This window comes from Cervus elaphus, chromosome 33 (genome assembly GCF_910594005.1).
Source record: "Cervus elaphus chromosome 33, mCerEla1.1, whole genome shotgun sequence".
Lineage (NCBI taxonomy): Eukaryota > Metazoa > Chordata > Mammalia > Artiodactyla > Cervidae > Cervus > Cervus elaphus.
In genome coordinates this window covers 41,160,610-41,173,573 of record NC_057847.1, presented here as the reverse complement: position 1 = coordinate 41,173,573, position 12,964 = coordinate 41,160,610, and the positions used below count along the sequence as shown (strand labels likewise).

General features: G+C 40.9%; 1 protein-coding gene across 2 annotated transcripts in view; it reads right to left on the bottom strand.

The window, feature by feature from the left end:
- ACVR1 (activin A receptor type 1) overlaps positions 1–12,964 on the bottom strand; it is a 127,282-nt gene that overhangs the window by 11,791 nt on the left and 102,527 nt on the right. For both annotated transcript variants that reach the window (XM_043894907.1, XM_043894906.1), the window contains exons 6-8: positions 12,010–12,156; positions 4,781–5,056; positions 400–597 (exon numbers count right to left, since the gene is read on the bottom strand). In XM_043894907.1, the coding sequence (XP_043750842.1) occupies positions 400–597; positions 4,781–5,056; positions 12,010–12,156 (621 nt within the window). The remainder of the gene's footprint in view (positions 1–399; positions 598–4,780; positions 5,057–12,009; positions 12,157–12,964) is intronic.

Here is a 12,964-nt window from a genome sequence, read left to right as displayed (position 1 = left end):
CGTATCTACAATAGCAAGATTCACCCTTAGATTTACTTGAGCATTCTCCTCATGATAAACATCACTTGGGAAAAGAGCAGAGGAGCAGGAAGGATGGGAGAAAGACAGAATCATGAGGATGGAGGAAAGAAGAAAAATACAGACTGAAGGAAAAATACCAACAATCAAGGAATACGTAGTCTCTTGCAGAAATACTTTTTCTACCACCATCTCCTTTTATGCAGTTAAAACAGACTGCCCTTATGCGCCTTCCACCGACCAGCCATAAATCAAATATAAATGCCAACAGCTTCACAAATACGATTCATGGAACCATGTGGACTTAATATTCCCTTTGCCCTTTTAAAGGTAGCAGGATCAAGAGGACTCAGACAACATTATAGGAGATCGGTTACCTACCATTGCTCACCATCCGCCTGGCCACCTCCCACAAGACAAGTCCAAAGGCCCAAATATCGACTCTCTTGTAAGAATCAAAACAATCCACCTGGATAGTTTCATCGAGAACTTCAGGGGCCATGTAGCGTTTGGTGCCCACACGGGGGTTGTTCCCCACATCGAGCTGATTGGTGCTCTGGGAATGCATGACTGCCAGACCTAAAAGGAAGAAGACAACAGTGTCAACCCACTCCCTTTCTCACAGAGGGTTGCGGGAGGTTTTCAAACCAACCCCAGTCAACGGCGCCCTCTTGTGGCCCCCAAGGTGACTGCGCCATCTCCCACCCCCACCACCCCCAGTCATCCCTGGAGTGCTGTTGTGATGACTTAGATGAGAGCAGGAAGTGGGGCTGATGCCAGAAACGCCCTGGGTGTAATAGGTTAACATAGGAACCTCAGAGACAAAAAGTTTTGAGTCAGTAATACACCAAACCAATATGAAGCTGGTGTTCAAAATCCACAAGAAAACAGACTCACTTGTTAAATGGGAGCCTCAAAATGACTTAACAAGGAGCAAATTAAGCTCTCAAGCTCCAGTACAACTCCCACTGGTCTCCAAACAAACTTCAGACCATTTGAAGAAGGGACTTTGAGTTAATTTATCACTACACAAAGAGGCGACTGCTCCGGGCCCTGCTCTGTCCCTAAAGAAGGACCGCTCACCTGAACAACTGTTACTGTTTAGTCGCTCATTCATGTCCGACTCTTTGCGAGCCCATGGACTGTACCTCGCCAGGCTCCTCTGCCCATGGGATTCTCCAGGCAAGAATACTGGAGTGGGTTGCCATTTCCTTCTCCAGGGGAGCTTCCCAACCCAGGGATCAAAGCCACGTCTCCTGAATTGACAGGTGGATTCTTTACTACTGAGCCACCTGGGAAGCTCCATCTGAACGTAGCCTGGACCAAACCCACGGGCTTTTTTCTCCACAGCCACACGTACATACAGAGAACACTAAGCTGACCCCAGCCAGATTCAAAGCCCTGCTCTCATGTTAAATGGTTTCGAAGCACTGTCTTAAACCATGACTCATTTCAGAACTCCTCAGCCAATTAAAGAGACCCACATTCCTCACAGACCAAGGGACAGATACATGCATGGTTTATTTGAGAATGGAATTTTTGATGCATAGGCAGACCAACTGAAAATTATTTCTCTGACACTGAGAATAATGAAAATTGCCAGAGTGGAGTTAGCAGGCTGTGTAAACGTTTGTATCCCAGCGGGGATCCCTCAGGTCATCTGTGGAGGTTGCTTCTCCACCCAGTCCATGGCTCTGAATGGGTGGGATGACAACTCCATGTAAAGCTGGGAGGTAGCTTGCATGTCATCTCAGCCTTAATAATTCCCAGAGACACTGGCAACTGCATTTGACTCAATCAGACTGGTTCCTCTTTCCCTTAATTTTATAATCAATCCTAAGATTCCACAGCTATTATGGACATTTCCCAAATCATATATGCCCCTCCACCATTTCCAGAACCAAACAGTCAAGATAACAGAATACAAAACAAGTGCAGTTTAAATAAGCATAGAGTTGCTAGCTGTGGTGGTTTAAAAATATATCCATGAGTGTTTTGAAACTTCTCCCTTAAAGAGGAGAAACGTAATTCCCCATGCCTTGAGCGTGGGCTGGACCATCAAAGACAACATGGCAGAAAAGTGTGTGTTATTTTCAAGATTAGAACATAGAAGGCGTATGTTTTCCTGTTTGCTCTCTGGGGGCATTCATAGTGCTGGAGGATACTCCAGTAGCCCAGTGAGCAGGACCATAAGATAAGGAACTGAGCGTGTCATGTGAGTGAGCGGCCATGAGAGTGAGCCGTCCTGGGGTTCCCTCCAGCCCCACGCAAGCCTTCAGATGCCTGCAGCCCTCACTGCTGGCCTGACTGTTACCCCTCTAAGATCCTGAGCCAGAACCACAGACCCGAGCTGTTCTGGGACTGCTGACTGACTGTGTGAGAAAATAAATTTGTGTTCTTCTGAGCTGCTAAGTTTTAGAGGTAATTTGTTTCCCAATAATCAGTAGTTACAACTAACTAAAGAGACAAACCAACCAAATGAAATGTGCCTCAATTCCTATTTCAGAAAAACTGGAAAACTTGAAGATGGATATTAAATGATATTTAAGAATAATCAGTAACTTTTAGGTGTGATAAAGTATGATTATGGAAGAAAAGTATTTCTAGGGGGTGCATTTTGAAGCATTTAGGAGTAAAGAGTTGTGACGTCTACAGTTTATTTTCTAATGAATTTGCAAATATATACAGTCAGCCACATATAGATAAAGGAAATCTGGCAAAATTTTAGTAACTGTTGAATCTAGGTGTTGTCAATATGAATGATCATCAAACTATTTTTTCAGTCTTTATGTTTGAATTTTTTTATAATCAAAAGTTAGGAAAATACATTACTGGTATTTTTGCTAAAATACTGGTAGTTTTGCAATATTAATAACAACATAATAGTGACTCTTAATTTCTAGGTATAAAGTAAAAAGCTAATATAAATTGTGGTCGCATAGGAACTATCTCCCATACTACTGATCTACTTCCCTGAACAATGACCCCTTAAAACACAAAGTTGTGTTTGAAACCATGAATCCAATTAGAGGGCTGTAGGCCAAAATAAATGTAATTAAATAATTAATCAGTTGGGTTTGCTGCAAATTTCCCCCAAGTCCCATAAACCAAAACCAACAGCTGCCTCAGTCTGCCCATCTTCCCTTGGCCTCTGGACTGTAACAGCATCTACCATTTAAGTGATTATTTGCAAAGCATTTATAAAATTTCTGAATCTTACATAAGAATCGTGTGAGGCATAATTGACTTTCAGTAACATGAATTAATACATGAACACACTATTATAAAAGTTTCAAACAACAGAGAAATATAAGGCACAGTATCAAACACTGAAGTCCCCCTTGCTAAGCTCCCCATTCTTGCACTCAGTATAAGCAGGTCAGCAATTAGGGCAGGTAAACAGATTCAAGGACCTGCACAAAAATATGCTCAATAACTGGGAAACACACATCACCTTAGCTTCCTAACTCCTGGCATAGCCGTAACAGTCTTCTACACCACAGCTTGCCACAACAAAAATGTGTCATGCCTTGTCATACTTAGAAAACACTGTAAAATAATTTCTCAGCATGAACACAAGGACTTTAAAGGGATTCCAAAGAAAGAAAATTTTCTGTCAAATACTTTGTGTTTAATAACAATTTTATCATTTATGTAATTAGAGCTCATACTGCCTAAACCTTTATTGGCATACCTACAAGACCTACAATGATATGAAAATAAGATACACATTTTTTTATCCAAGTAGAGTGGGCATCCCCAATGGTCCACTGAAATGAAGACCCAGTATTACAATTCAATTCTCATTAGCCTATCATTCAGCCAATATTCTACGGGTCTAGGGTAAGTAGGTTTTATATAGAATGCCACTATAAATGAAAATTATCTTATTTATAATGCAATTAAAGCTACATTAAGCATCACTCTACCACCTAAGACTGACATATCTCAGCAGAGCAAATGGTAAATTGGTTTGGAGATTCCCCCGCCTCACCCCCGCCGCCGCCTTTGCATTATATAATTTTGCGTTGGTTACAGAAGAACAATTTTAGATACCATTTTAAAGATAAACTCATTCCATAGGTTATTTAACTGTGTACCTACTTTCTTTTTTTTTTTTCATTTATCTATATTAGTTGGAGGCTAATTACTTTACAATACTGTAGTGGTTTTTGCCATACACTGATATGAATCAGCCCTGGATTTACATGTGTGTACCTACTTTCTATAAAGGCTTGTGAAATCAGAAGGCACCAGTAGTGGTTGCCTCTCAGGGTGGGCTGGGGCAGGAACGAACTGAACCAGCCCAAACTGACTTTCTAGGGTAACAGGAAGATCTGTATCTCGACAGGGATTTGGACTTTACAGCTTCTGTCAAAACTCTGAGAGTTAAGATCTGTGCAATTAATGTAAAATGTAAATTTTACCTGAAAAGAAAAAAGTAAACAAAAACTCCCAGTGAATGATACAGTGATGAGTTTGCTGAAGCCACTGGAAGGAAAGGCTCTTTTGTCTGTGTTGACTTTGAAATGTACCAGAGATTGAGGTGTACTGATAAACAGGAGGCTGGATATATGATAACAGTAAAATGTTCATGGGAGAATCTAGGTTGGTAGATATACAGGTGTTCACCATGAAGCCATTTCAATTTGCATTCTTGAAATTTTCCATAACTGTTAGGAGAGAAAAAGATGCAACCCAGCTAAACAGGAACCTGACAAAAGTTAAAACAGTAAATTAAAAAATACTTTAAAAAATTTACCCAAATCTGCTATGCAACACTGTCCATTCTTCTTAACCAGGATGTTTTTGCTTTTTAAGTCTCGGTGAGCAATGGCTGGTTTCCCTTGGGTCCCAAAGATCTCTATGTGCAAATGTGCGAGACCACTAGCTATGGACAGCACTATTCTCAGGCAGCTCACGGTATCCAGAGTAGTAAGCTGAAGGTAGTCGTAAAGCGATCCCATTTCATGATAATGTGTGATTAACCACAACTGTGTACTGGAGTGTCTTGATGTCATGTCTGAAGCAATGAAACCTGGAGAGTGCAATGACAAAAATTAACATACAAGTGAGAATTCCACATTAGAGCTTTAGTACACAGAAAGAGTGACCCATATAGTAGAGATCACCCATGACAAAATAATTACTCATCAACTACCATGAAAGAAGGTTTACAAAGGTGTCAGCAGAGAAACAGAATGTACTTATTAACGCATTCAAAAGGCATTGCTAATGAATAGGAAATTTTCATATTCATTTCCATTGTAAATAATCCGTTAAAACGTTTTTTACCTTTTAAAAATATTTTACATTGCATGAAGATCAGATAGGAATAATATCTTTGTGCTTACCCACAATGATAGTGTCAAACCCTTCATCGTGCTGGCATTCCAAGCACAGATCATTCATCATCCACCCAGAGAGAACACAAAACCTAGAACCTAGACACCTGTGTTCCAGTCTCGATCTGCCTGTGATCTGCTGTGTAATATTGGACAACTCACTTGGGCTCTTTGGATTGTCTCCGCTGTAAAATCAAGGGGTGAGTTTATATTAAATAGCTGACTGATTCATTAAATTTAAAAAGGAATCTATCAATATATAACAAGCATCCTCTTCGTCAGTCACACAGGACAATCAAGATGATGGTATTTGTAGGCTAGAAAACAGATTTGAAAAGGAAAAATTACAGTATAATATGAGAACAGCCTTATTGCATACTAATATGTGGAAAGGACAACAGGAGCCCAGAGCAGGGAATCAGAATAACTCAGACTAGATGTTATGGTAGGCTTCCATCAAAAAGTGACTACTGAAGGGGTCTTTGAAAAGAAGTGAGATACTCATCCTGTGATAAACCATAATAGAAAAGAATATGGAAATTTATATATATATGTATAACTGAGTCACTGTGCTGTAAAGCAGAAATTAATATGATACTGTAAGTCAACTATACTTCAATAAAACTTTTTTAAAAAAGAAGTGAGATATTGAAAGATGTAGATACAGAGGAAGGAAGAAGCTTTTCTAGACATTCTGAGGGGACTTTTCAGCACACTGAATGAACCTGAAGTCAGAGGCACTTCTGAACCTGTGAAATAGTGTACCTGTCTTTTCTGCTACAGAGATGCTTTCTTAGCATTATAGAACACTATGAACACACTTGATGGAGAGTGAAATTTAGAACTTAGAAATATAAGGGGATTTTTTTGTTAAAGGCAGATAAGACTTGAAGAATTAAATGACTTGTGAAAGTATGGAAAAAAAAGGAAAACACATTAAAATGCTTTATATAAAGTACTTTATATAAAATTTGTAACACTTTCACAGATTTTGATTTTTATAACATTTTCACAAATTAGGATTTTTCTCAACAGACCAGTAGGATAAATATCATTATACTCATTTTACAAATAATTGAGTTGCTGCTGGGAGGTGCCAAGGATCACACGGCTATGAAGTTGCTACTAACTCCAAGTTTGATGCTAGCTGCCCTGATGCACCATACCTTGCGTAAGAAAGTGCTGGGAACAAAGAAAGGTACCTAATTTGATCATCATCAACAGAAGCTGTCACTAATTAGTGAGAACTAGCAGTGTGCCAACGGAGAAGGCAATGACACCCCACTCCAGTACTCTTGCCTGGAAAATCCCATGGATGGAGGAGCCTGGTGGGCTGCAGTCCATGGGGTCGCTAAGAGTTGGATACAACTGAGCGACTTCACTTTCACTTTTCACTTTCATGCACTGGAGAAGGAAATGGCAACCCACTCCAGTGTTCTGGCCTGGAGAATCCCAGGGACGGGGGTGCCTGGTGGGCTGCCGTCTCGAGGGTTGCACAGAGTCGGACACGACTGATGTGACTTAGTAGCAGCAGTAGCAGTGTGCCAGACACAGGTTTAAACACCCCATGTGCAACCCTCCAACAATATGAACGGGATGGATTACATCACTAACATTAAAGTTACCGACACTAAGGTCAGTAATGTCACTGACATTAAGGCCGGTAACGTTAAGGTCACTGACATCAACATCAGTAAGCCAGCCAGCAGTCTGGCTCTAGAACCCAGACTCTTCCCTACCAATTCATTCTGCCTTCAGGCAAGCTGGCTTCTACTCAGAGAAAGACAATCCTGACGTCTGTACCCATGGGACATCTGTAAAGTGAACTGAACAACACTTCTACACCTTGAATCTTCATCTTTCTCCCTCTTCCGCTAAGGTGGTCCCCACAGCCAGCCTTAGTCTCTCACTCTTCTCCAGCCTATCTTCGTGTCCCCATAGCTGATGCTCTTGGCACCCTTAGCTGACCACAACATAAATCAAAATGTGCATTTAGATGTTAGTTATTCTTGCGAAAGAAAATATTTCTGCTGCAACAAGGTCCTATTGTACAGCTGTGTGGGTGCCTCATCGCTCAGCTGTGTCTGAGTCTTTGTGACCCCATGGACTGTAGCCTGCCAGGCTCCTTGGTCCGTGGGATTTGCCAGGCAAGAATACTGGAGTGGGTTGCCATTTCCTCCTCCAGGGGATCTTCCAGACCCAGAGATCTAACCCACATCTATTGTGTCTCTTGCATTGCTGGCAGATTCTTTACCCACTGAGCCATCAAGGAATATCCTATTGTGTAGCACAGGGAACGACATTCAATATCCTGAGATTAAACCATAACAGAAAAGAACACATAAAAAATGTGTGTGTGTGTGTGTGTGTATATATATATATATATATATACATATATATATATATATATAACTGGATCACTTTGCTGTATAGCAGAAATGAATGCAACATTATAAATCAACTATACTTCAATTTTTAAACGTTTCTGCTTGATCATTTTATACCACATGATATCCATCTTTAATAACTTTCTCAAAAATGAGTATCCCAAACTATAGAAGCACCACTCCAAAGAAATTAAATCACTGCGATAAATTTGTGTAGCCTTTATTGATTCTTCTGGCCAAGGGAGCGCAGCATCTGATTGATTGAGTGATTAAATAAATAAATAAGTAAATAAGATTCATTCTCTCACCTTCTCTAAGTCCCCAAGTTCTTAGAGAGGGATTTTTTCTGGCCCTTAATTATGCTTTAGACCTTCAAGAAAAATGACTTTCAAATAAGTAGGATTTTTAAAAGCTGTTTACCACTCAAGTCTGAATTTGTAACTACATTTGCTTCAACATGCTAGAGCATTTTTATGGGACATTTGCAGATGAGTCAAAGCCCTCTACTGTTAGTGGAGACTGAACAGGTGCCCCATAAGTTGGAAGTCTGGCCCAACCATTGGATGTGTTCATAACACAGAGAGAAAGTGATTAGGGTAAAAGCCTCTTTCAGAACAGCCAAAGTCATCTTCCCAGGCTCCTCAAGAACTAAAATAAAACCCAAATCTTAAGTGAGGTAAGCAGTACCCTTGTGAGCCTCTTGAATGGCAGCTCTTGGTGGGAGCCAGGCGCCAGGCAGCTCTGACCGTGGACGAGTGAGGTCGGCATGCCGTGGAGCACAGGGTTTGAGAGTGTTAGGCTCCTGAGCCGCAATGCTGGGCATTCACGTGGCTCACCATCCTGAGCTGGGTGATCCCACCTCTGTCACGTAAAATCACCACCTTGGGGGCTGGGAGAGAGGCTCCACAGGGAGGGGACCCATGCATACTTAGGGCTGACTGACACTGTTGAGCAGAGACCATACAACATCGTAAAGCGATTATCCTCCAATTAAAAATCTAAAAGAAAATTTTTTAAAGAGTATATACAATATAAAGAAAATCACCACCTTGGTTTCCTCATTTGTAAGATATGAATAGCACCGTCCTATACTTCAAAGGGTTACTGTGAGAATAAAAGAATTAGTACAGGTAAAATGCTTGGTAAGATGCCTACCACACAGTAAGTGTTCAAGTGTAGTTGGTTACTCATAGCTCAAAATAGCTCAGGGTTCAATTACAACCCCAAATTTTGTAATTTAGTATCTTTTACGGAGTTTCCTTCCAATTGATCTCAAAAAATTCTGACATTAAATGGTGAATCAATACCTTTTAAGAGTATGAGACACTTCTACAGATGGAGAGTGTAATGGCTGCACAATATGAATGTATTTAAATCTCACATGATTAAAATGGTCAACTTAATAGATACTGTACCATAATTTTTTGGTGCTATAATCTTTTAAAAATTTATTTTACTGAAGGATAGTTGATGTACAATGTCATGTTAATTTCTGCTATACAACACAGTGATTCAGTTATACATATATATACACACATTCTTTTTCATATTCTTCTCCATCACTGTTTATCACAGGATACTGAATATAGTTCCCTATGCCATAGAGTAGGACCTTGTTGTTTACCCATTCTATATATAAGTTTGCATCTGCTAGTCCCAAACTCCCAATACTTCCCCCTCCACCATCCTCCACCCCCCACAGCCACAGTCTGTTCTCTACATCTGTGAGTCTGTTTGTGTTTTATAGATAAGCTCATGTCATATTTTAGATTTCACAAGTAAGTGATATCATGTGTACCATAATTTAAAAAAAAAGAGTGGAAGATGACAGGAATCCCCTGGTGATCCAGTGGTTTATTAGGACACAGTGTTTTCACCTACCACACAGGGTTCAATCCCTGGTTGGTGAACATCCCAAAAGCTGTGTAGCTTGGCAAAAAAAAAGTTTTTGGACCGAAATTCTCACATTAACTCAATCTCCCTGGTTTTAGTGATAAGGAAAAGGATGCTCAGAAACATACAACTCTGGCCCAGAATCACATTGTGGGCCTCTAATTATGTGAGAGTAGAAACCAGCTTCCCAAACTCCCAGACACTGTTCCAAACACCATAACACAGCCTCCCATCATTCACTTACCTGCTGACTTCTACACCAGACAAAGCAGAAGAAAGTGTTGATTGTTTTAGGGAGATAACCAGTGAAGGCCCAGAACTGTGTATGTGTGTGTATAATTATGTATTTCTTGGGGGCTAGAGTTGGCAGTACTCAGGGGTGGGGGAAATCATGATCTCATATTCAAGACAATATGCTCTTCTGATAGAAAAGAAAATGATACAGAAAACCTCCAAGCCTCTCCATCCAAAAAGCTGCTAAAGAAGAAGTTAAACTGAAAAAGGTGGTACATGTTCTATGCACCTTCTCAACTAAAGGGACTGACTACACAGTAAAATTAATCCACATAGCTGTAATTGTGATGAGGGTACAAGATCTCATGGATTCAGAATTTCCGAGGATCATTACTTAACAAGAAGTGGACAGTGGTTTGCCTTCTGTGATCACACTGAGGGACCCTAACTTCTCTCCCATGAATTGTATTGCAAAGGTGACTTTCAAATTTCCTGAGCGATTAAATCCAATTTAATCAATATCTACTGAGCACCTACCCCGTGCAGGGAACTGTCCCCAGGACTGGGTGTGAAAACAAAAACCTTATCAGTTGCAACCAGGAAAACAGGAGTATCTACCCTTCTACAATCACGGTGAAGATAATGAGAAAATGGACATGACAGGCAGCAGTGCTGACTGCATGGTAACTGATCACCACTGCTGTTACACACACAAACTACAACATAAGGCAGTGTATGACAAGAGTCATATAGTGCAGGTACAAAGTACCGGAGGGCAGAAGGGTATAGGTAGACCCCCTGGGAGAGTCTGGAAGGGAACTGAGAAGTTTTGATGCAAGAAAGGGTGGCTGGAGCGGGGGTATGCGGATAGTGGGTGAGCAGGACCACATGATGAAGGCATGGACAATACTGAGGAGCAACAAATATCGGAAGTGGCTGCATGTGGGCACGTGTATAGAGGAAGCAGCAGAGACTCCTTGAGACCTCAAAATAGAGCACCTGGAATGCCGGGCTCAGACATCACACATGCTGCAAGCAGTATGAGAGTCAAAGACATTTTGAGCAAAAGCGTCTCAGCTCCCCAATGGAAGATAACTTAGTATCACAAGATGGACTGGAAAGGCAAGACCAACAGCACTGACACCAGTGAGGAGAACTAGGTGATGCCCGGGGCCCAGCGGGGAGGGGAAGGGGAGGGAAGGACACCAGAAACTGAGACCGTTCTGACATGAAACATACCATCAAACTGTTAAGAGTCAAGCTTTGAACAACTTTCATACCATGATTTGCAGACAACTTGACTCAGGCTTCATTAATATACTGGCAAATACTACACTGGCAGTACTGGAATAGAAATGAATTCTGGCAACAATCTTCCTATAAGCCAAACCCAATCCAATAGCCATGACGTAGCCAACACTATCCTATAATAAAGAGTCAAATTCTATAGAAGCTTTACATCCACTCTTAAAGAAGCACTCCAGGCAGCATTCCTCGCACAGGTATTAGTATAAACACATTTAGAGAAACTTTTCAAAAAGAAGTCGACGGACTAAAGAAATATTCTAACCCTTTATACTTCCATAGCAGTATTTCAATCAGCTCTTCACATATTTCACAAATGTTTCCAAGCTTTAGTTTCCAAATTAAAATGTATGCTAAATCCCTCTCTAAATCTGGGCTTTAAAAAGCAATGCCTTGTTTGAAGGAATGTGCATTTAATTATGATGTCCCTGGGAGCTATGAATCTCTAGGAAATCGTCCAAAGATCTTTCTTAGCTTGATTCAAGTAATAAATATTCAAAAAGGGTGGGGTAAGCAGAACTACGGAGGAAGCCTTGAAGTGAACAATATGGGGCAAATTTTTGTTATTTAAATAACAACCTGCAGAGGAAGACTTAGCAGTAACAATCTCCTTTTCATCATCCAGAGAATCTTCAAACTTAGCTCCTCTGCAGATTTAAACAAGAGATTGGTGTGAAAAGAAAATTCAACAGTGTATATAAATGCTGACGGTCCCTATGTCACCATTCAGGAGAGACTTGCATATTCACACACACCCAATCAGAAAGGGCAAAGGCAGGCCATTATTTATTTCTAGAAAAAAATTGATGAGGGGATTGTGTACTTACCTAAGATATTTTCATGCCTCAGCATCACAGTGTTGTACAATTCTGTTTCCCTAAACCACGACTTCTCATCCCGGGAGGAAAAGATCTTCACAGCGACGTTTTCCCCTTGCCAACTGCCCCTCCACACCTCACCATACCTGCCCTTCCCTGTGGAAAACAGCACAGAGGTGACGCTGGGAGGAGGACAGGACAGCTCACCAATTAACACTGTGCCCGCAACTCTCAACCCCTCCCCTTGGAAAAATACCACTAGGGAATATACTGGGTTGGCTAAAAAGTTCATCCGGGTTTTTCTGTAACATGTTATGACCAACCTGATAAATACCACTACCTCTTGCTTGTAAAGACATCCAAAATCAAGGTGGAAACCGCCCCTCCCAGCCACCCTATTGTGACATCACATTAAACACTCTCAGAACCTGCATTCATACAATGAGCTGCTAGTTACAGAGTTTACACTTACATCCTCTCTTAAAAGGTATGAAACGCATATGGTTTGTAAAAGCACATGAAAATTAGTAAGACAGAAAATGGTATAGATTATTAGACTTCGGTGTTGATGAAATCCAAGAAACATGTATGTGGCTAAATTGAATAGCTTATGTGATTCCTCCCCGTCATGACGGATCAACAGAGGCATTTTCTAAGAGTCCAAATTGGTGAATTTACATAGGCCTTTATATTTTTCACAAAGGAGAATATGAAGTTTGAGATGTGTGCTCTGAAGGATTAACACACATGTACACACAAACAGAACAATCCTGGTATAGGAAATAGACGGGCAGCCACTGCCATCCGTAAAGGATTTCTTGGCAGAGGATATATTTCCAAAGAGGATCTGCAAAGTCTTAAACATGTAATCCCAGAACAGTCCCGATTTCTGACACTGGTTATGGGTGTTCCCTTGTGAGACTCCCTGTGATGCCACAAGTGGGCGACACTGGAAAGGCCACTT